The sequence below is a fragment of the Pseudonaja textilis genome, chromosome 9 (assembly GCF_049901715.1).
Source record: "Pseudonaja textilis isolate UNSWEBS1 chromosome 9, rPseTex1.2, whole genome shotgun sequence".
In the NCBI taxonomy this organism is placed as follows: Eukaryota; Metazoa; Chordata; class Lepidosauria; order Squamata; family Elapidae; genus Pseudonaja; species Pseudonaja textilis.
The window spans coordinates 25526309-25547273 of record NC_141998.1 but is presented as its reverse complement, the minus strand read 5'-3'; the positions used below and the strand labels follow the sequence as shown (position 1 = coordinate 25547273).

Sequence of the window (20965 nt, the reverse complement as noted above, 5' to 3'; positions counted from 1 at the left end):
CCTAGAAAGCTGCACAGAGGAACCTGCTGTTTTCACTCAGAGTAGCAAGCCAAATGCTCTCTTTTGGAAAAGTAAAAATAGAAAAAAATAATCCAACTTTGCCTCTCTGTGGAATTTCTTATCCGCTTAGATTTGTCTTTTTCTATGCCAGACACACTTCAAGTGTAACCCAAGAACCTTTGCTCCCACAAATCAGAAATGCAGTCAAAGGCGGCCTGATTTTTGGCTAAAGTCAACACTGTTTATTTCTGCAGACCATTTAAATCAACTCATGCCAGTGTTTTGTATGTATAAAAATATTATTTTTTCATAGAAATAATTTCAATGGCTTTGCTTCTCATAGCAACAATTATTTCCAAAAATACTTTTTATATCCCTGTACACAAAGGACGAGAAAAAAAAAGCCCAGCTTATTATTCTACATTTTAGAACAGGGTCATTCATTCCAGACGTTTTATGTTAGACCGTTGTGCGGGGAGACCAGGGGAGGAAAAACGGTGTTAAATACAAAACTGGCAGAAGGCTGAAGTGAGTATTTTCCAAAACTTGGTGAAGGGGGATGGCCAGCAATAGAGAACTGCTAGGTGTTAGGTTCAACAAATCTGCTCAGTATATTTTTGATGAGTAAAGGCATATTTAGCAAAATCTGTTTTGTTAATCTCAAGGCTTCCCTCATATTTCAGTCTCTCTTGCAGAACTGCAGTTGTCTGGGGAGGTAGGAGACAGGTGTGATTTGGGCTCTTTCCTGGGAATGTTCTTTTGTGAGTCCTCCATCCACAGCTACTTAAAACTGGCATTAGAAAGCCACGGATAGTTTTATCAAAAACAAACAAAATCCCACCCTTAACGTGGCTCTTAATTAGGCACCGTACACAAAGATGGGTCCTCTCTTGTTGCTCACCCTATTAATGGCTACAAGAAGCCGAGGGCTCGCTGCGTTTTCTCTGGAATTTCTGGCAGCAAGAGGTAATTTAAGAAGAGGACTCAGCCAGCCGAAACGAGATCTAGTCCCCCAACGGCACGTGAATGGATAGGATGACCTGCATTCTTCCGGGTATGGAGAGGCGCTTCTTCACAAGGTGACTACTTAGTCGACCCTGAGGCTGCGGTGGGGTCTGTTTGGGTTTATTCTGAGCCAGCCTTTGCCCCCTTACCTCTACAGTTGAGGACACGGTTCAAAGTGGAGAGCGAGGCCTGCCTACCTGCTTGGGGAGCACCACCACCCTTCTCTCCCTCGTGCTTTTAATTGCAACCCATCTGCAAGTCTTGGGCAATTAAAAATTAAAACTCCAGGTGATTTTTGTCAAAGGCAAAGCGGGGGACTAAACCACCCAGTGTTCCGGCTGCCTTTGAGAGTAGAAATTAGAAATTGGAAGGTCCATCCTGATGGGGAACAAAAGGGACTGTCCAGCTAGAATCCCAAGCCAGGCCAAAGGAATCCAAGCCTTTTGTTTTCCTCTCTGGTCCAAGGGAAACTCGCACCGCCCCCTGCCCCTGCCAGCGGAACCAAATCCAAGTTTGTTCCAAGCAGAGCTGGGCCTTTGGGGGGAGGTGGGGAGAGGAAGCGCTGTCCTGGAGCCGGGTTCTAATCCTCCTCTGAGCTGTCCTCGGAGTTCTCGTCAGCCGCTACTTTCCAGTTCCTCTTGCTGCGCTTCTCCGGCGCCCTGTCTCCGGCTCTTTCGGACAGGGACGCCTGGCGTTTCCGCCTCTTCCTGGCCGGCTCCTCTGAGTCACTGTCCCCAGAGCGGCTGGAGAGGCAGCTGCCGGCTTTGCTGGAGCCGCTGCCTGGATCTGAGGACGAGGCGGGAGGCCCCTCTGGGGCCCGCTTGTCCTTCTTGTGGCGCTTCTTCTTGTTCCTCTTGGGGGGCTCCCCCTCCGAGCCCTCGGACTCCTGGGAAGATGCCGCCCCCGCCTCGCGTTTCTTCTTCTTCTTCTTCTTGTGAGATTTCTTCTTCTGCTTCTTCTTGTGCGACTTCTTGGCCTTCTTCCTTTTGTGCAGCTTCGCGGAGCTTGGCTTGCCCGACTGGGATTTTCTTTTGCCGTTCACGGAGTTTTGTTCTCGGTCGGGTTCCCGGTCACTGCAAAACACAACCAGTGTGATGACCCGGGGCGTGACACAAAAATAACCAAGTCACAAAAGTAGAATAAAGTCCCTTTAATGCCTCCAGCTTGGCCCCAATGTCCAATTATCCTCGGCTGGAAATCAAACTCTTAAAGAAAAGAGTTTGCAGAGGGAGTAAATGCAGTCTGCACCCAAAGTAAAGTTAATTTGAAATAAAAAACCCAACACAAACCACACTGAAGGAATTACTACAGCAGCCAAGGATGATTAATTGCAGACTTCTACCAGATAACACAGCAACCACAGTTGGGAGGAAGTCAAAACACAGATAAGCTCTGACAAGAATAATACACGCTTTGCTTCCAGCACTGGGCCATGCGCAGTTTGTCCTTAAGTCCTCACAGCTGCAGTTCATGAAGGGGATCAGGGCCCCTTCCTCCCCCGTAGACCATGCCACGCACGTTTCTCCCTTATCCTCTCCTCCCTGCATGCCCTAGGATGAAGAGGGGGTGGGCCTGGGCCTTCCTCTGAATGCCCATCTGGCCTGTGCCCTTCCCCAGTTTCCTCCATAACCACCGGAGCCACACTCCCACTCCCTGTCAGCTGTTCCATCTCTCCCTCAGAGTCAGACTCCAACAGGGGCATGACAACCAGGATGGGTTTCACTTCTGGGATCCTTCTCTGAAAAAGTTTAAAAAAAAAAACTGACCAAAAGCAACAATTGTGTTTTTTTTTTTAAAAAAAAAACAACTTTCCTAATATTTTAGTGGAGCCAGGACTGCAAATGTTTAAGCCCGATTAACATTTCATGGTGACATTTCTTTCAGTTCAGTTTCTCAAAACTGGGGACCCTATTGGATGAAATGACGTGAAGTAAACTTTGACAAGCCATTTGTCGTGCATTTTTTAAGCTATCCTAGTAATCAAAGAGACGGTTCAGCGAGGCTTTGCCTGGATAAGAAAATGTCCATGAACTCACGTGCTGCTCTATGTAGAAATTTAAATTAGTGAAAACCATAAACCAGAGGTTGGATCAATGGAACTAACCAATTTTCCTCCAGAATGCAGTGGGGAAATTATATTTGGTATAGGAGCAAAACTTTTTGATGGTACCGTGTAAAGAGGAGGCAGAATGCATGAATCTAAAGCCTGAACTATTCTAATGTCCAAAGGAAACCATTTAGGATTTTGGTATTTTAAAGCTTTTACCTGTCTGTATCAAATTCTTCTGGATACAGCTCCTTGTAGCCACTGTGACCCCATCTGTAAAAAAAAAAAAAAAAAAGGGAATAAGCATGTGAAAATTACACAGAGCCTCTTCATGCAGAAAAGTCACTGGAAGAAAGGCCTGCTTTTTTTTTTTAAGAACTCTTTTTATTGGCCAAGTGTGATTGGACACACAAGGAATCCGTCTTGGTGCAAATGCTCTCAGTGCACACAAAAGAAAAGATACATTCGTCAAGAATCATCAGGTACAACACTTAATGATAGCCATGAGGGTTTTAAATTGCAAACCTCCCACTTATGGGACAGTCATACCTGTCAGGCATGTTAGCTTCGCATTCGTAGAGCTTCTTGTTCCAATAGCGGGCGTGTCGAAGGTCATCTTCAAGGGTCACTGCCATAACCGGCATGTTCCTCGTCCTCCAGGAGGCCTGCTGGCTGTCCTCATCAAAGCCATCGCTACGCATCCGGCTGCTGCAGAGACCAAGGGAGATGGGCTGGTGAGCTTTGCGAGGAAAGCTGCTCCAGCCAGAGGAGTCGGAAACAAGATCCACCACACTGACCTCCCCAGCCCCCGCCCAGTGATCCGGCAGGCTACCCAGCTGCATAAGCCAAGGGACCAGTTTCACCACTTTGGCTGAACTAAAAACCTTCTCCCTAAACTTTGGCATTCTTCCCTTAAGGCAGGACTGCCACCTTTTGACCCGCAGGCAGCTCTACTGTTTTCTAAAAGATACCGTCTTTAGGAAAAGAGGAGTTCTACCTTTCCCCTGTTTCACTAAGGCTTGAGGGCTGAAATGGCCGGACTCGCTTCTGTTTTCGGGGACAAAGCAAGCAGGCCAATTAGCTTGGACCGCAAGGCAGGGCCAAGAGGTGGAAACCCTTGGAAGAGCTGCATGCAACGGAATTTCAATTGTTAATGCATGCCGATTAGTGCACATTCAAAGTGAGCCTATGCTGAGCCTTCAGCCTCTCACAAAAGGAAGCAAACGCAGAGAAGACCCAAGCAAGAAGAGGGTGCAGGCAGGCCTTGCCAGCTGTTTGGGAGCAACGGGGCTTTGTTGAAATCCCACCTGGAGCTGTCCAGAAGAGTCCTCTCCTGTTTGCCCCAGTGTATCTCTTGGCTCTGCTTCTCCATCTCGCGTATTTTCCACATTTCAGACTCTTCCTGAATCTGAGACAGGCAACAAAACGAATAAATAAATATATAAAGCCACTGGGGAAAGGTGGAAGCCAGGCTGCTCTGCGTACAGGACCCCTGGGGAGGAAACCGGCCCCTTACCTTGTTGTGGGCGTCTGTGTGGCGAATGACATTCCGCAAAAGGACTTTTCCCAAAGGGACGCGGGACATCTTTTCCACACCAACCAGGTGGCCAAAAAAATGCCCTGGAAGGAAGGAAAGTGGGAGGTGAGGGAGGAAGGAGAGGAGAGGAGGTAGGAGAGGGAAGGAAGCAAGGAAACGATAAGGAAGGAAAGGAGGAGGAAAGGAAGGTGTGCATAAGCGCACCAAGGTGCCTACCATCCCTGTTCTGTTGTTTATTTTATTTTTCTTACATGTACCCATTTCAAGTATTCATAACTATGTATATACTTATACCTATTATCTTGTAAGTGATTGACAAATCAAAATAAATAAAATAAAAAATAAATAAAGTAAAATAAATAAAGTACAGGGAAGAAACAGGAAGGACAGGAAGCCAGGAAAAGAAGGGAAAGGAAGGAAAGAGGGAGAAGGGAAAGGAAGGAATGGAGAAGAGGAAGAAGGCCAGGAAGGAAGGAAGGGGAAGGGCAGAAAGAAGGAAAGAAGGAGAGAAGAAAGGAAGGAATGGGGAAGAGAAAGGAGAGGAAAGGAGGGCGGAGGAAAGGAAGGACAGGAAGAAAGGAAAAGGAGGGAAAAGGAGGGAAGAAGGAAAAAAGAAGAGAAAAAGGGAGGAAAGAAAGCAAAACAAAGGAAGGGAAAGGCGGGCAGGCCCAGCCGAGGGACCCCCTGACCGGTTCGGCGCCTCGACCCCCGGCCAGCCTGGCGGGCCGCCGCGCGACGGAGCCGGCCTTGGGGGCTTCGGCTCTGACCTACCTCGCAGGGTTGGCGGGCGGGACACCCGAGGGGGGACGGGGGCCGCCTCTCCGTCCCCGCCTGGCCGCCGCCGCCGCCACTTCCCTCGCCCTCCGCGCCGGACCCGGGACGGGAGCGCGCCTGGCCTGGCTTCCCTCCGCCACCGTGGCTAGCCCGGAACCCGCGAGCGCGGCCGAGCGAGCGAGCCGGCCGGCGGAAGGCCACGGAGCCACTTCCGGCAGGGCCGCTTCCGGGGGTTGCCATGACGACCGGCGGCCGCCTGGCAACGGCGACCAAGGGGTGGGGTTCCATCGTGTTGCTCTAACCCGGGCGCCCCGCCGGTAATGTGGGGTTCGTTGCACCTGCCGCACCTTCGGCTGAGGATGATGGGGTTGGAAGTCCGTCCCCCCCCCCGCTCGTGGGCCTTCGCTTCCAGGGCCGAGACCTTGGGAGGGCAACCCCATCCTGCTGGGGCGAGGGCATGGAGGGTCCTCCGTGGGGGTCTCACGTCCCCTTTGCCTCCCAGGGGCCGCCAGAGAAAAGGGCTCCAAAGAGACCATCCAGTCGGGGCTTCTTTCCGTTTCCGCCTTTCCTTTTTCAACAGGCGGCCCGCGGGCGCATCCCTGCCAGGAGGGGGCGGGGGCTGCACAAAGCCCTGGCAAGTGGGGGGGCACCAGACCTGGAGCCCCGAATGATGCTCAAGGGAAGCCTTCCAAAGCTCCGGGTCACCTTGGCACCTTTAAGAGGGCTGGACCTCAATGCCCAGAACCCCCCAAAGTTGGAAGTTTTGCCCCTCCTAAAGGTGCCAAGACTGAAAAGCATTGCCCCCACCCCCAAAAAAATTGTCCCATTGCACCTTGGCTGGATGGGAAAGAGGACAGCCCCCAGCCCGTCAGCAGAGACCCTCCATCGCTGCCCCTTTGGAGACAAATCGAGTGGATTCTGCTGTATCTGACTGGCCTCGATCACTTTTTCCATCACGGTTGCCTTTCAGAGGATCAGTGGTGGTGTTTGTGTTTTATTTCATGACATTCTTACTACGGGTAGTACCACGTATAGTAGAGTCCGAGGGGAAAAATAAAGCTGCCATTTCTGTACAATCCAGCTGGGTTTTTAACTCGACTAGGCAGCTTGCCAGAACAACACAACCGGACTAGCCAAACTCATTCGTGATGTTAGGAGCTAATGAAGAAAGCCTTTCTAGGTTCAAACTTCTGAAAAGACATCTGTTTTTCTCTTTATCCAGTTAAGGTTTAATACCAGCCAGAGTGGTCCTGCAGCATCACCGAAGACCTTCGGATTGAAATAGTTTCACTTGTCTGGGACGGCAGAAGGATCCTTTTGCCACTGAGGAACAGCCATGGAAGGTCTGTGCAGCTCCGAGGAGATGCTGACCAAAGCAACTCAGCTGTGGACGATGCTGGATGACATGGCCGAGAACAACCCTAAAAGTTATTGCCACTTCATGCAACAGCAACTCAAGGAAGCAAAGCAGCATTATGCTCCCCCGGAGCCATGTCTGTGCCTGAAGACCTGCATTTTGGTATGACAACATTCAGTAGAGCAACAGCAAAGAAACAAAGAGCCAAATACTGTTTCTCCTCTTAGCAGAATGCCAAACCTTCCTTTGACTTGTCCCAAAGGTGCTTATTCAAGGGGCAAATTGATTTTCTGGGGTTTTTTAAAAAAGACATTTAGCTTCTCATCCAAGAAACTTCTTCAGCTCTGACTAGATCAGAGGTCTCTACACTTGGTAACTTTAAGACTTGTGGACTTCAACTCCCAGAATTCTCCAGCCAGCTTTGATGGCTGGAGAATTCTGGGAGTTGAAGTCCACAAGTAAATTGCCAAGTTTGAGGACCCCTGGACTAGATGGAAGGGAATGGAAGGATTTATATTCCTTGCAGACAGCTGGTCATTTGCATCCTTTTAGATCTTTCCCTTCTCCACCATCCAGTCGGAGCTGAAGAATCTTCTTGGATGAGAAGCGAAACTTCTTCAAAGAAAAACCAGAAAGTCCAGTTGCCTCCTGAAAAAAGCACTTTTGGGACAACTGTGACCTGGAGGACTGAGAATTTCCATAGACTTCTTTTGACTTGAAAATAACACAGGGGGTGTACATTTGATAAGTGCATTTGATAAGTGCCCTCTTTGTTTGCATCAGGCATTGATAAGACAGTGAAAATATTCCAGATGCACCATCATCTTTTCAGTCAAAAAGAGCAGTAGAAGAGAGATTGCTTGAAGTGAATATCCGATTGTTAATTAAATGAACGTGTCTCTTTTAATAAATCATGTAATGGTTTTAAGGTTATTTTATTTTGTTTTGTGCTTTCCTCATAGGAACCTACCAAAACCTGCCTGTTCATAAATCTGTGCAGTTGGAGTAGGATCCCAGCTCCCAAGTCACCCTCGGAGCCAATTCTGTTGAGCGCTGGCAAAATGGAGACGCTATCAGATAATTCAGGTAATCCCCATTACAAAATCTCAGGTAACCTGAGCCTACTGCAGTAACTTCTACAAAATGATTTGAGGAATTATATTGCTTTGTCCCTTCAAAAACATATTGGGCATGGATAGCAATAGGATATCAGGAATGAAACATACATGATTCAGCTGGTCGAGTGGTAAACTCAAGCCAGGATACATTTGAGGGCAGAATAAACTGTGTTTCCTTTTCTTGCAGAGATCTGCAGCATCCTTGACGTGGCATACAGTCCATCCGTTCTTGAGCGAGTCAAGGATAACCCACCGGAGAAGGATCTGTTGATCCGCATGTTACTCAAGTACGCCGAGGAGCATTTCAACGTCACTTTGTCCCAATCCTGGAGCGTGGCAAAATTTAAATTGAAAGGAAGCCTTGAAAGGATGAGGCAGAGCCTGAGAAGAGAACAGCCCCCCTTGGCTGCGTCCCAGAGGAATCCCAACAAAGGCAAGTAGCATTCAAGACGGGGAGGAAGGCTTATCCCGCCCATTTTATATATTTTAAAGGGAACCGTCTGAGGATTTTATCCCCTGAAGAAGAGGGACATGGGCCCCCACTATAGGAATATGCTGCTTCCTAGAGGTATTTTGCACCAGCTTTTCATAAGGCATTGAAAAACATCCTTTTAAAACTGCCTGACAATTAATATTGGGAAATATTTTTATTTCCTGAATTTGTTTCTAGTTATCTCCTTATGAGAGGGTGGTATAGAAATGTAAAAAAAATACAAACACCTATAAAAATATCTATAAAACATCGCCACTTGGCACTGTGAAGTGATCTACTAAGTGCCGTTGCAAGTTAACTGATGCTTTTGTTCTGTAGCAATGCACTCTACTTACTTGTCTAAACTCTTCTGTCTGAAAATCTTCTTGGCAAGAAGTGACCCTCAGCCAGCTGAGAAACCTCAGGGCCAAAGACAGCAGTGGCCTTATTCTACCACCAGCAAAGAACCCCGCAGCTTCCAAAAAGCGTCTAATTGAAGAGATTTCCACTACAAACAAGCCAGAGGGGCTTAAGCCTGCCTACCAAATGACCACCAAGAAAGATGCAGACGATAAACCCTTAGAAGTGGAGCTGAAGATTGAACTGCCAGGTGTTTGCGGTGTGTCCGAGTGTAATTTGAGCGTGTCTAAGGTGAGGGGCAGCTACAGATGGCGTATTATTCGCTCCCTTCTCCCCCCGGCTTTTGCCAGGCAGATTCCTGTGAATCTCAGGTGCTTCCCTGCATCTTCTTTTCAGGATGATGTCTTGGTTGAGTGCCTTGAAAAATACAGACTGCGGGTGGATCTTCCAGCGTCTGTGGACGAAGAAGCAACATCAGCCACTTTTTATAAGAAGGAAGGAGTCTTGCACATCAGAATGCCCGTGCACGAGGGGAAATGAGATCAGCTGATGCGGCGTGGGAATATACTCCCCCGTTCTCTCGATTCACTTGCTCTCCTTTCCAGCCCTTCCCATTCAGCCTTTTGCACAGGTTAGTAACAAGTGTGTTGGTTACATGCCTGCTTTTTATTTCTCTTGAGTTTTAAGGCTACAATCCTTGCTGCCCTTTGGAGATGCAAAAACCCAGGATAAAATGCACCCCTAAGTACCCGCTTTAACATTTGAGGGTTGTTCTGAAGGCATAGTTTCTACTGTAAAAGATTAACAAATAAATGAACTCTGTTATCTTGTTTCCTCCATTAACCAAAACAATAAAGGGGGAAAAAAGGCTATGGTTCTCAATCATTGCTGGATTTAAATTATTTTTAACAGTTCTGAGAACTTCCTGTAATCTTAGAGCTCAGCTTATTTTCTTGGAGAATCGGGGGAAATAAATACCGTATGGGTGGGACACTTCTGAATCCAAAGCCAACTTGTTCTTTTAAGCCTCCCGCATTGTTTTGCCATTTTAACATGAACACACCTTCGGAGAATGCTTAAAGAAAGAAGTGGTATCCGCAGGTGTGGACAAAACATTCAAGATTACATCTGCAACCGTGTGTTTAAAGTTGTGTTCAACTAAAAATCGGCCTAACTTTGCTCTGGTTACGGCTGCCACCTTGACTTTTGCTTTACTCCGAGGACACAAGGACACGATTTCTTAGCAAAAGGTTTGTTCAGGTGCTGAATATTGCAAAGGAAGTCTTTCCCACCTTTTGGTTCACTTGGATTAAAAAAAAAATTGACCACTAAAAATATTCAAAATGACTCCAGAGTTAACAGCAAAGGCCTTCCAGGCTTGAGCTGCGAAGAAGTGTTATCCCACTTTATTCATTATTTGCTCATCAAATAATTTACATTCAACGTCTACGCTCAGCTAAGCCAAAAAAACACTAGCAATCGGGAGAAGGAATAGCAGTCCAAAGAACATCAAACTTTTAATGCCAATCTGTAACCAAATTAAGATGTTTTAAAGCACTTTTCTTACCACAGGTTGAATTACAACCAAACTCCACAAATTGGTTCTCAGAAAAAAAAAAATATTTAATTGCATGTATATATATATATATATATATATATATATTTGTAGTGGATTCAGTAGCGCAAATTGACAAGAGACAATGTTGAATGAAGTGGTGACGTACAACTTAACACAGGGGTGTATCGGTCAATAGTCTACTCAGCTGCTCGGGCTGCACCACTTAGCCGTTACATGATCCACCTTTTAAAATGAGCTTTTCCCTTGACAAGCAAGACAGGCATTTCCCATTAGAGCCTCTGTATAGCTAGGGCACCATTAAAACTGTGGCTGGGCTCCGTTTTGAAGAAATCTCATTTCCAGCAAAGATGTTTACAAATTTATGACTTGTGACATCCTGTTTCTCTTGAGCCTGGCGTGTGTGTGGGGGGGGAACGGGACAAGAAAGCAAAGCTATTCCAGGTTAGCAGTCAGAACCTGCAAAGGTTGGTTCTGGATTTCTTGGGACTCTTTTAAGTGGTTATGCCTAATTATTCTACTGATTTCAGTGGAATTCAAGCACAACTAATCCACCTCTGGTTGGGCCGCTTGATCACAAGGCATCGGGAGTTTTTTGTTTTTTTTTTCCCCTTCTTTTCATACGATTAGCGCCGTGCGAAAGTTCTCGTTTCAGTTACTCCGAGGTCAGCGTCCCATTTCAAACGCAAGACTGCTGGAGGCGGTTGCAATACGGGCTGATCTGGGGAATTTCTGGAGTGCTTCATGCTTAAAGACAGCCCGTTTTGCTGGGGAAACAGCAGCTTCCCGTGTGCGATGGGACATTCCACAAAACTGCACCCTCAAACGTGGTAGGAAGTCCCCCCCCCACACACACACACATTCCTGCATTAAATGGCAGACCTGTGCCCTCACATTCCTTTCGGTAAGACAACAGCCCCCGTCTGCCCAGCCTAGATCATTAAGAGGGGGAGGAAGGAACCTCGGGTGGAGCCTGTAAGGACTCCTATCTTTAACTGACCCAGTTCCACCAGTTCCCTTAACAACTGAGTAAAAGAGCTTTTACTGGCCTGAACAGGAAGCAAAACAACACATGCTCGAATTACGGAAACTCACAAAAGGCAAAATCATCGGAAGGGTCCCAAAGGGCTGTCCAGTTTAGCTGCTCTGACTTGAGCATTCATTTTCTCCTGCAGCCTGCTCAAAGGATTCCCTGTTGCTAGAAAGTCTAATTACAGTTGGACTTTGCAAAATTGACATGTCAGCTGCTCTGTTCTATTCCAAGCAATAGCATCTTCTCTGTGTTTTTTTTTTCCCCTGCAGTATTTAAAACACATGTGGAAGGTTAATTCCTTTTTCTGCTGAAAATTTAAATTGTCCCAAATCTACGGTTCATTTTTTTCCCCCCTTATTTCGTCTTAAAATCCCTGGTTTTATGGAAAATGAAGGCTGGGGCAGGTAGCTGGTGGGGAGGGGGAGGAGGAGGCTGTGATACCCTGCACCGTTGTGATCAGAAGCATTACAACACATGATTATTTCCCACAACTGGGGAAAAGTTTGCAAATCCATCCACTGAATACGATATAGCGTAGCTGTACTTGGGCTTCGGGAGGCCACCTGCAGAGCCTTTAAATCTGTCTTAACTGGTCATTCAAAAATCACCAGCCGCTGTTTATAGATAGACTTTTTTAAAAAAATAAAAGAAGGAAACATTTTTTTTTTCTCTTTAAAAGTCTAACCCTTCGATATATAAATAGCTTCTTTAGAATGAAGCGATTAGGTCGCCAAAGTCCTTGAGACATTATAGCAGCATCGTGGCCGGTTTTTCCAGGAACTTCTTGAACTCCGCGAGCCACTGGGCCCCCACGGCCCCGTCCACTACACGGTGGTCACAGCTGAGCGTCACAGACATGACACTGGCCACATCGAACCTGTGGGGAAGGGGGGAGGGGAACGCTACCTTTAGTATTTTCTCGTAGCCAAAATAAGAAATAGCAATAGCCCTCACACTTATATATACCGCTTCACAGTGGTTTTACAGCCCTCTCTAAGCGGTTTACAGAGTCAGCCTCTGGCCCCCAATAATCTGGGTCCTCATTTTACCCACCTCAGAAAACTGGAAGGCTGAGTGAATCTTAGGGAGGGAGGAAGAAATAGAAATCAAACCAGTAAAGGAAGGAGAGAGAGGGGGGGGAGGGGAAGGAAAGAGAGGGAAAAGAGAGAGAGAGAGAGAAAGTAAGAAAGAAAAGAAAGAAAGAAAGAAAGAAAGAAAGAAAGAAAGAAAGAAAGAAAGAAAGAAAGAAAGGGAAAGAGAGAAAATAAATAGCAATAGCCCTTAGACTTATATACCGCTTCACAGTGGTTTTACAGCCCTCTCTAAGCAGTTTACAGAGTCAGCCTCTTGCCCCCTAACAATCTGGGTCCTCATTTTACCCACTTCAGAAGGACGGAAGGCTGAGTCAACCTTGAGCCTGGTGAGATTCGAACTGCCAAATTGCAGGCAGCTGACCGTCAGCAGAAGTAGCGTGCAGTTCTGCACTCTAACCACTGCACCACCATGGCACTCTATAACCCACTTTTCATCAGATGCTAATTTTCCCACTGAAACTATTTTTTTTAAAGAAAAGAAAAACATTTACCCTTTTTCATTGTCTGCTGGCACCAGCCTCTTCTCAGAGCCACCAACTGCCAAGATACAAGCCTGCGGTGGATTGATTATAGCCGAAAAGTTCTTGATGCCATACATTCCTAAATTGGAGACGGTGAAGGTTCCTCCCTGCAGAGAGACAGACACACCCCTTAAGGCTCTGGCGCAAATCGCTGGCGTTGGGTGTTGTGAACTAGGAAAGGCAAAAGGCGTCGTAGCCAGGCCTACAAAACATCTCCTTTGAACCACCCAAAGGCAGAGATGGTCCAGCGAAGGGGCCTCACCTGGAACTCCTGGGGCCGAAGCTTGCCTTCCCGCGCTTTGCTGGCTAACGTCACGACATCTTGGTTAATGGAGGCCAACCCCTTGGTGTGTGCATTAAACACAATTGGCGTTATAAGCCCTGCTGGCGTACTGACCGCCACGCTTACATCCACTACATGGTTTCTGAAAGACAAGAAAAAGGGTCCCCGTTGGGGATAGAATCCGCAACCACTCACAAAACCATAGGACAAGACGCTGCTTGAAATTCCCAATGGTCTAACTGGCCTTCTGGGAGGAGCCAAACCTTCACCCCTGCCTGGACCACCTGTCACACTTACTGCCTAATGACTGTTTCCAACCATGAAGAATTCACTTCAGGCACCTTCAAACACGCCAGAGCTGAAGCTTTGATAATGAAGTCGTTGACTGAGAGCTTGGTATTCTGTGGCATCTCCTGGAGAGGAACAGCCAAGGGAAGAAATGCTGGTCAAATTGATCAGTGAGCAAAGTTCCCAAAGAATTATTCTCTCCCAACTGGAGAACCTTCGTGAACAACCAGCCGACTTCAATTCCCAGGATTTTTCAGCACTGTCCCAGCTGGCTGGAGAATTCTGGGAACTGAAGTCCATGTATCAGGAAGGCATTTAACTCCAGAAAACCAACAGCCAGATGTGTGTCGTCCCATTGCCACCAAAACTACAACAGTCGTGCAGCCAGAATAACCCAGCTAAGAAACTGGGATTCCATCTACACTTTGCTGTTTCCATGCTTTCCAAACGGAACACGCATATTTTTCTCAAAGCCAAGTTCTAGAAAGAAATGCTTCTGCTTTGCTTTAAAGCCCAGGGGTTTAGTTTGGTTTATCACGTTTAAATGTTACTTCCTTCTAATTGTACAATTTGCGTTTTCCTGTGGAATTAGCCCCGAATGTATTTATTACAGTATCTCCCTTACATTCTCCGCATCCTAGAAATGCAAACTTAAGGAAATATCCGCAGCTAATTGGAAGGATGGAGAGGCAGAGCCACATAAACATCCAGTTTGCTGCACAAGTCCCAATTGTTAAGTTACCTGGTTGAGCTCTTTCCTCAGCACTAATATTTCTCCCATGTTTACATCAACAGAGAGATAATAGTGAGGTACCGTTTGCTTAGACTGCATCAAACGCTGGGCAATCACCTAAGAATAAAGAGAGCAGGATGCGCATTAGGAGGCAACATTACTTAAAAACGAAGTTAACTGCTTTAATGTAGACCAGACTGAAGCTGGGAGTTCAAATATCCAGAAAAGCAGATCCCCAACTATTAGTCACAATGTCCTCCAAATACTTGGTCCCTGGTCTCAGCTTCGTCTAATCATTTCTGGCTAGTTCTTACTCCAACTTTCTCTGTCCAGAGGGACATTTGAATGCAAATGTCCCCCATCAGCAACTCCAAAGGAAAGTTCCCATTTCTCTTTCTTTCTTTCTTTCTTTCTTTCTTTCTTTCTTTCTTTCTTTCTTTCTTTCTTTCTTTCTTTCTTTTTCTTTTCTTTCTTTTTTCTTTCTTTCTCTCCCTCTCTCATCTGTCTGTACCATCTCTTTTACATCTATTATATCTATCATATCTATCTTTTATATCTATATTATAGCGATCTATTTAATCTATCTTTTATACCTGTCTGTCTGTCTATCCCTACCTAATCTAACCTAGCCTAATCCTTGACCATTGTAAGATGGGTGGGCTTCCATTCACAGCGTACAGAGGCCAAGGTTAAACCCTATTCAATCTGTCTTTTTGCCTGCGGCATGCGGTGTGCCAAGGGCGTTGACTTACCTTTCGAATATTACTAATGGGAATATCCGTGAAGACACCTGTGGGAGCAGCTGTGGGAGCTGGCACAGCCAGAGGGGCTGCTGCTTCTGCCGGCCGGGCCTGTGGGAATACAAGGAGCGCCAATGAAGGAGCGCCAAAAGGCCGGCTGGCGGAATGGAAGGAGAGCTTGGGATTCGCCACGGTTTTCCCGGAGAGTTTTAAAGCTGCCGCCAAGCCCCCTCCCTGCTGTTGATTTTCTCAAGTCGACAAGATGCTTCCGACTCTTCCCTTTGCTTCATCCGGTCCCTCGAGGCCGGGCCTGGCGCTTAAAGGAAAGCTTTCAGCCGAAGAAACTCGGTACAGTTGAAAAGGAAGAACAAACCGGGGAGATTTAGGGAAGGGGCAGCCAAAAAAAAGACACCGCGGTGGCAATGACGGAGAAAAAGCCAACGGACCGTTGCCCTAGCCAAGCCTCGACTTGCCGTTTGCAAACCTTCGCGGGTTCCCACGCCTTCTCAAAGCAGGCGGAGTAGCCGAAATACAGGAAGCAAATCCTTGGCAGGTTTACTAGCGTTATTACTCTACTTGGTAGCCTTTGGAAAGCAAGGTGAAAAATGTATGTTTGCCTCGTGTTCCTAGGGAAGGTTCTCCCCCCAAAATCCATCAGCTTAAGGCAGCTTAATTCCATCTCCTCCCTTACAAGCTGATGTTTTTCTGGGGAACCTTCCCTAGGAATACGAGGCAAAGCTACATTTTTTGACGTTTCCTCCTAAATCAGATCCCAGCCTAGGTGGATCCTCTGCGGAAAAGCTCCTGCTCCAACACTGAAGAGCCAACCTGGCTACTCACCGGGGCAACTTTAGATGGCACGAACGAGTCTATGTCCTTCTTGGTGATCCGCCCATCTGGCCCTGTACCTGATGAGACGTGCAAGGGAAAACAAAATCTCTCTCACCCAAGAGGCAACCAAACCATTTTTAGCGGGACGGCTGACGCGGCCTTGGAAAAGATGCCTCACCTTTCACCTGCAAGAGATCGATTCCTTTCTCGGTGGCCAGTTTCCTGGCCAGAGGGCTCGCTACTATCCTCCCTTTATGTGCAGGAGCCTGGACCGGAGAGGCCGCAGGTTGGGCTGAAACAGCCGCTGCCTTAAGAAATAAAAAGACAGCCAAGTTTGTAAGATAGACAAATTTTGGGAATTCTCCACCGTCCCACGTTTATTGACTCTGCTGGACATATACCTAGGATGTGGCATTAGTCCTCTTTAGTCCACAATATAGCCTGTTTCCCTGAAAATACGACCTACCCTGAAAGTGAGTCCTAGCTTGATTTTACACCCGCACCCAATATAAGCCCTACCCCCCCCCCCCCAAAAAAAATAAGACCTAATTAAGATCCTGCCCACTCCAGAGTGGACGGGAAAAAAATCAAACCAGGGTGGGGATCTGTCCTTACCTTTGGACAGTTGTAGCCAGGCCTGGCACACCCCAACACCTGCCTTGCTGGCCCATTTCTTCTGCAACCGGCAAGGCTGGCCAGGCTTTCGTGAAGGCTTCTGGAGCGGAGAACAAAGCTCCGGATCGACCCAGAGCTCAGTTATGGGATGCAGAGGCCTTCAGGAAGGCCTTGCCAGCCGCAGAAGTAGTTCCTGAAGGCCCCTGACAGCGGAAAGGAAGCCGGGGGCGATGTGCACAAGTGAGGTTAGTCAGTGGAGGACATCACTGAAAATAAGGCCTGGCGCCTTTTTTTGGGTGGCAAAACATATAAGACAGAGTCTTATTTTCAGGGAAACATGGTAGGTAGTCTGGCAGGGCTATGTTCACACAGAGTCTGAACTCACGAGGGCTAGCGAAAGTCTGCTTGCTAAATGTATTCGGTCCAATCTCTCTCAAAGTCTCCCTGCCGCCCAACAGAAGCTTCAACCCCACCCGAATGCAAATGTTTTCTTTATCCTGGTAAACATCCTTTTTATTAGGCAGCTTTTACAAAGAGAATTTCTTTTTTTAGGTAAAGAAGGTGTAGGAACAGTCCTGCACTTCCGCTGTAAATAACATTTATGGGTATTGTGTTTTTTTATATATATATATTATCTTTTATTATTATAAGCTGCCCAGAGTTACCTTGTGGTAAGACGGGTGACCAATAAATTTTTAGGAAGGCAGGAAAGATAAAGGAGGAAGCTGAAAGGGAGGGAGGGAGGGAGGTCTAGAGGCCACTTCCAGCTAGGAAATTCTCTTTCCCAAGAGGAACGGAAGCTGAAATCTCTCTGGGCTCTGAGAAATCAGCGGGGCCTCCCCCGGACTCTGCTTCCCCCGCCCAGGTCACCCCCCCTGGAGGTTGTACGTACAGGGCTTGGGGGCGGAGGCGGTGGGGACACCGGAGGCTTGATATCGGCGATCCCAGCATCCCTGTAGTCTGCGAAAGCAGGAATGTCGGACTCCTTCTCCACAATGATGCAGAGGGCGGTTCCCAAGGGGACATCTCTGGTACCTTCTGCTATCAAGATCTTCGCGAGGTAACCTTCTTCTTGCACTTCAAAGCCTTCAAAGGGGAGGGAGAAATAAGCGGCGTGGAAGGGAAAGGAGAGGCTTCGACCAAGCTTGGAGGCGGAATAAGTCATCAGGCATTCCAACAAATAGAACCATTGGCGGGCCCTCCGTTCCATCGGAAAATATGGAGGTGCCACCCGCAAGACAAACGAATCTGGAACTTATTTTATTTGGGGCAAATATCTAACCCTCCAAGGCTGTTGAGTAACGCTTCATATATTGTCCTGGCAGATTTTGTTGCGGGGGATGGAGAAATTCTCACCTATTGTGGCTTTGTCCGTCTCAATTTCTGCCAATAAATCTCCTTCGCTCAGCTTCTCGCCAACTTTCTTTTCCCACCTCTGAACGGTGCCCATGGTCATCGTAGGAGAGAGGGCAGGTAGAAAAATCTAGGAGAAGGAAAAAAAGCAGCCCCGCACTGATAGGCATGCCAAAATCCAGCACTACCGCTACTCAACATGTGCCGTTCTCGCCTGTGTTAAAGAATAAATAAAGTAAAATGCACTGCGGGCAATTAATTGGATAGGAAATTCCTCTGAAGGAGAGAGAGAGAGAGAGAGAGAGAGAGAGAGAGAGAGAGACATGAGCATCACGCAAAGGAACTTTCTAATTATATAACCAGCGCATTTAAATTCTGAGCTTCAATTTCCACAGCCAGAATCGAAGTCACTCCAGAGATACTGGAAGTCCCATCCGTGCCTGGACAATGGAACCGTTCACTCTGTTTCCACGAAGCCTTCAGATCCATCTCGACAGCCCAGGTGATCTCTTGCTGCCTCAGCAAACGAGGCTCATGGCAGGCCGGTTATGGGGGATCTGAAAAGGCTCCCAGCAGGCACAGAGACTGGAGGTGATGGGGGGCGTCTGAAGCCAAAACGTGCCATAAGAAAAGTGGGTGAGGAAAGAATGCCAAGGGGGAGTGGGACGTACCTGCATGTGAGGAGGATAGGAGCTGCCTGGCACTTGGTTGGATGGCTGAGCTGCTGGTTTGGGGGCAGCTGCTGGAGGAGGCGGAGGTGGCACTGAAGCCGGTGGGGCGGCAGCTGCTGAATCCAAAGTATAATCCTTGAAGGCGCCAATAAGCTCGGGCCTAAAAGGAAGGAAGGAACCTTTAGCCACAATCAAGGGGTGGCTGCTCTCTAACCCTGCCACCAGCCACCCACTCAAGCCTGAAGGTGGGACCCAAGGCCACCTGAGATCCAGGAAACGTTTGAGGCGGAAAAAAGAATATTAACTGAATAGGAAGATGGGCACCTTTAAAGGGAGGGAACGGTGGTGGGTTTTAAACTGGAATAACTGGGCAACCATCTAAACCAGGGCTCTCCAACCATGGCAACTTTAAGACTTGTGGACTTCAATTCCCAGAATTCTCCAGCCAGCATAGCATAGCATAGCTGGAGAATTCTGGGAGTTGAAGTCCACAAGTCTTCAAAGTTGCCATGGTTGGAGACCTCTGATCTAAACGAAGGAAGCGAGAGCTGCAGGGAACCTTCCCCGCCTGACTCACTTGTCCACGGTGATGCAGATGACGGATCCGATGGGAACATCCCGCGTTCCTTCGGGAACCAGGATCTTGGCCAGGTAGCATTCTTCCAGGCTCTCAAACCCCACAGTTGCTTTGTCCGTCTCTACCTTTAACACACACACACGCACACACGCACAATTTCCCCTGAAATACGTTTCACAACTGCTGAACCCATCCTGGCCGAGTTCTACTTCCCATTTCAGCCACGAAGAGTAAGAAACAAGCATCGGGCGAGTAAAACCGCAGGCTCTGCCCTGCCATGCTGCTCATCCAGACAGGCGACAAGCGAGGACCAAATGCCCAGGCAGCCCATCCGCTTCTGCCCTTTCCCAAATACCTCGGCGATCAGGTCTCCCTCGTTGATCTTCTCCCCCTCTTTCTTCTCCCAGCGCGCAATGGTCCCCATCTGCATGGTGGGGGAAAGGGCGGGCAAAGGCACCTGTGGGGGAAGAAGGGGTTAAGGGCCACAGGAGGACAGAGCTTGGGAGGGGCCTTGGAGGTCTTGTAGTCCAACCCCCTGCTGAAGCGGGAAACCCTGTTCCATTCCAGACAAATGGCTGTCCGGCCTTTTCTTAAAAACCTCCAATGATGGGAAAGGAAAGGAAAGGAAAGGAAGGGAAAAGGCAAGGAAGGAAGGAAGGAAGGAAGGAAGGAAGGAAGGAAGGAAGGAAGGAAGGAAGGAAGGAAGGAGAGATTGGAAGGAAGGAAGGAAGGAAGGAAGGAAGGAAGGAAGGAAGGAAGGAAGGAAGGAAGGAAGGAAGAATCACAGAGTTGGAAGGGACCTTGGAGGTCTTGTAGTCCAACCCCAGCTCAAGTAGGAGACCCTATGCCTTTCCAGACAAATATTTTTTTCCAATCCCCTTTTAAAATCCCTTGGTGATAAGGAAGGAAGGGAGGGAGGGATAACAGACTTGTAAGGGACCTCGGAGGTCTTCTAGTCCAACCCCCTCCTCAGGCAGGAAACCCTATACAATATCAGACAAATGGTTGTCCAGTCTCTTCTCTAAAATCTTCCAGTGTTGGAGCACTCATGACCTCTGGTGGCAAGTAGTTCCCCTGGTTAATTGTCCTCACTCGCAGGGAATTCCTCCTTAGCTCCAGGTTGCTTCTCTCCTTGGTTAGTGCCCATTGCTTAGAGTTGGGGGGTCTTCACACTTGGCAGCTGGCAGACTTGTGGCCTTCAACCACCCCCAGGATTCCTCCCCCCAGTCCTGTTACCTGAGGAATCCTGGGAGTTGAAGTCCACGAGCCTTCAACTTGCCACGTTTTGAGGCCCTGGGACGAGACCCCCCCTCCTCCCCTTTCCAAGCTCAGAGACCACCAAGGACTCGCCCCCCGACTTCAGCCCTGAGCTGCCCAGTTTCTCCTCTGGGGCTCAGCCCCTTCTCCCCCTGCAGGAGATCGCCAGGCTCCGGAGCAGCCACGCAGGGCCCCCAAGGCCAGGGAGGCTTTGGGGAAGGGGGATTTGGACCTGGGCCCAAAACCACCCGTGGGACCCACCCACCCCCGGAGGGAAGCCTGCACGAGAGCCGCCCCCCCCCACCCGAAGACGAGGAGCCCCGGGGGGGGTAAAGGGAGGGGGCTGCACCCCTCACCTTCTGGTGGGGCGGGAGGCTGCACCAGTGGCGGCGGGGGGCCGGCTGGGCGCCGCAGCGGGGGGTCGGCAGCAGCGGGGCGGGGGTCCCTCCTCCCCCTCTCCCCCCCCAGGAGGGGGCCCCGGCGGCGGCGGCGGCCCAGCATCCCCAGGCGCGGCCCCGGGCAGCCCCCTCCGCCCCCGGCAGCCGAGCCCCACGCGGGGCCGCGCCCTGCCACGCCAGCAAGCGCCTGGCCAGCACCCGCCACATTCCCGGGCCTCGAGGCGGCGGCGGCGGCGGCGTCCCGGTCCTGTCAGGCGGAGGGCGGCCGGGTGACCTCCCTTCTCCCCCCCACACCGCGGACGGGCAGCAGCGTGCCGTGCGGCGC

The 20965-nt window shown here is 48.8% G+C and overlaps 3 protein-coding genes across 4 annotated transcripts; 1 reads left to right on the top strand and 2 right to left on the bottom strand.

Annotated features, from left to right (window-relative positions):
• Positions 1–219: 219 nt before the first annotated feature.
• Positions 220–5534, bottom strand: NKAPD1 (NKAP domain containing 1). Its single transcript, XM_026709205.2, has 6 exons — positions 5361–5534; positions 4569–4672; positions 4360–4460; positions 3602–3760; positions 3272–3325; positions 220–2078 (listed from the first exon to the last, which is right to left on the bottom strand). Exons 2-6 carry the CDS (start codon positions 4635–4637, stop codon positions 1586–1588), a joined length of 876 nt encoding a protein of 291 aa, XP_026564990.1. The 5' UTR covers positions 4638–4672; positions 5361–5534; the 3' UTR covers positions 220–1585.
• A 36-nt stretch (positions 5535–5570) lies between these two features.
• On the top strand, positions 5571–9857 carry PIH1D2 (PIH1 domain containing 2). Of its 2 annotated transcripts, none has more exons than XM_026709129.2 (6): positions 5571–5680; positions 6586–6882; positions 7683–7806; positions 8026–8271; positions 8705–8961; positions 9067–9857. In XM_026709129.2, exons 2-6 carry the CDS (start codon positions 6700–6702, stop codon positions 9208–9210), a joined length of 954 nt encoding a protein of 317 aa, XP_026564914.1. In that variant the 5' UTR covers positions 5571–5680; positions 6586–6699; the 3' UTR covers positions 9211–9857. The 2 variants fall into 2 exon arrangements, with proteins under 2 accessions (XP_026564914.1, XP_087795350.1); XM_087939224.1 differs by having other exon boundaries at positions 5599–5680; positions 8708–8961; positions 9067–9355.
• A 305-nt stretch (positions 9858–10162) lies between these two features.
• DLAT (dihydrolipoamide S-acetyltransferase) lies at positions 10163–20950 on the bottom strand. The gene is made up of 14 exons (XM_026709125.2): positions 20599–20950; positions 19341–19442; positions 18986–19110; positions 18409–18568; positions 17741–17867; positions 17277–17470; positions 15948–16077; positions 15779–15846; positions 14951–15049; positions 14208–14315; positions 13475–13590; positions 13157–13319; positions 12865–13001; positions 10163–12156 (listed from the first exon to the last, which is right to left on the bottom strand). The coding sequence occupies exons 1-14, from the start codon at positions 20845–20847 to the stop codon at positions 12027–12029; spliced, it is 1908 nt and encodes a 635-aa protein (XP_026564910.1). The 5' UTR covers positions 20848–20950; the 3' UTR covers positions 10163–12026.
• Positions 20951–20965: the final 15 nt, after the last annotated feature.

What these genes read in the sequence shown, in the direction of transcription:
- DLAT (XM_026709125.2), bottom strand. Translation starts at nt 20,847, where the DNA reads ATGTGGCGGGTGCTGGCCAGGCGCTTGCTGGCGTGGCAGGGCGCGGCC. An exon ending in AGGGAGACCTGATCGCCGAG is followed by an intron (nt 19,111 to 19,340) that starts GTATTTGGGAAA and finishes TGTGTGTTAAAG; the next exon opens with GTAGAGACGGACAAAGCAAC. An exon ending in TTCGGCCCCAGGAGTTCCAG is followed by an intron (nt 13,002 to 13,156) that starts GTGAGGCCCCTT and finishes GTCTCTCTGCAG; the next exon opens with GGAGGAACCTTCACCGTCTC.
- NKAPD1 (XM_026709205.2), bottom strand. Translation starts at nt 4,637, where the DNA reads ATGTCCCGCGTCCCTTTGGGAAAAGTCCTTTTGCGGAATGTCATTCGC. An exon ending in ACACAGACGCCCACAACAAG is followed by an intron (nt 4,461 to 4,568) that starts GTAAGGGGCCGG and finishes TGCCTGTCTCAG; the next exon opens with ATTCAGGAAGAGTCTGAAAT. An exon ending in GAAGAATTTGATACAGACAG is followed by an intron (nt 2,079 to 3,271) that starts GTAAAAGCTTTA and finishes TGTGTTTTGCAG; the next exon opens with TGACCGGGAACCCGACCGAG.
- PIH1D2 (XM_026709129.2), top strand. Translation starts at nt 6,700, where the DNA reads ATGGAAGGTCTGTGCAGCTCCGAGGAGATGCTGACCAAAGCAACTCAG. An exon ending in GACGCTATCAGATAATTCAG is followed by an intron (nt 7,807 to 8,025) that starts GTAATCCCCATT and finishes CTTTTCTTGCAG; the next exon opens with AGATCTGCAGCATCCTTGAC. An exon ending in CCAGAGGAATCCCAACAAAG is followed by an intron (nt 8,272 to 8,704) that starts GCAAGTAGCATT and finishes CTTCTTGGCAAG; the next exon opens with AAGTGACCCTCAGCCAGCTG.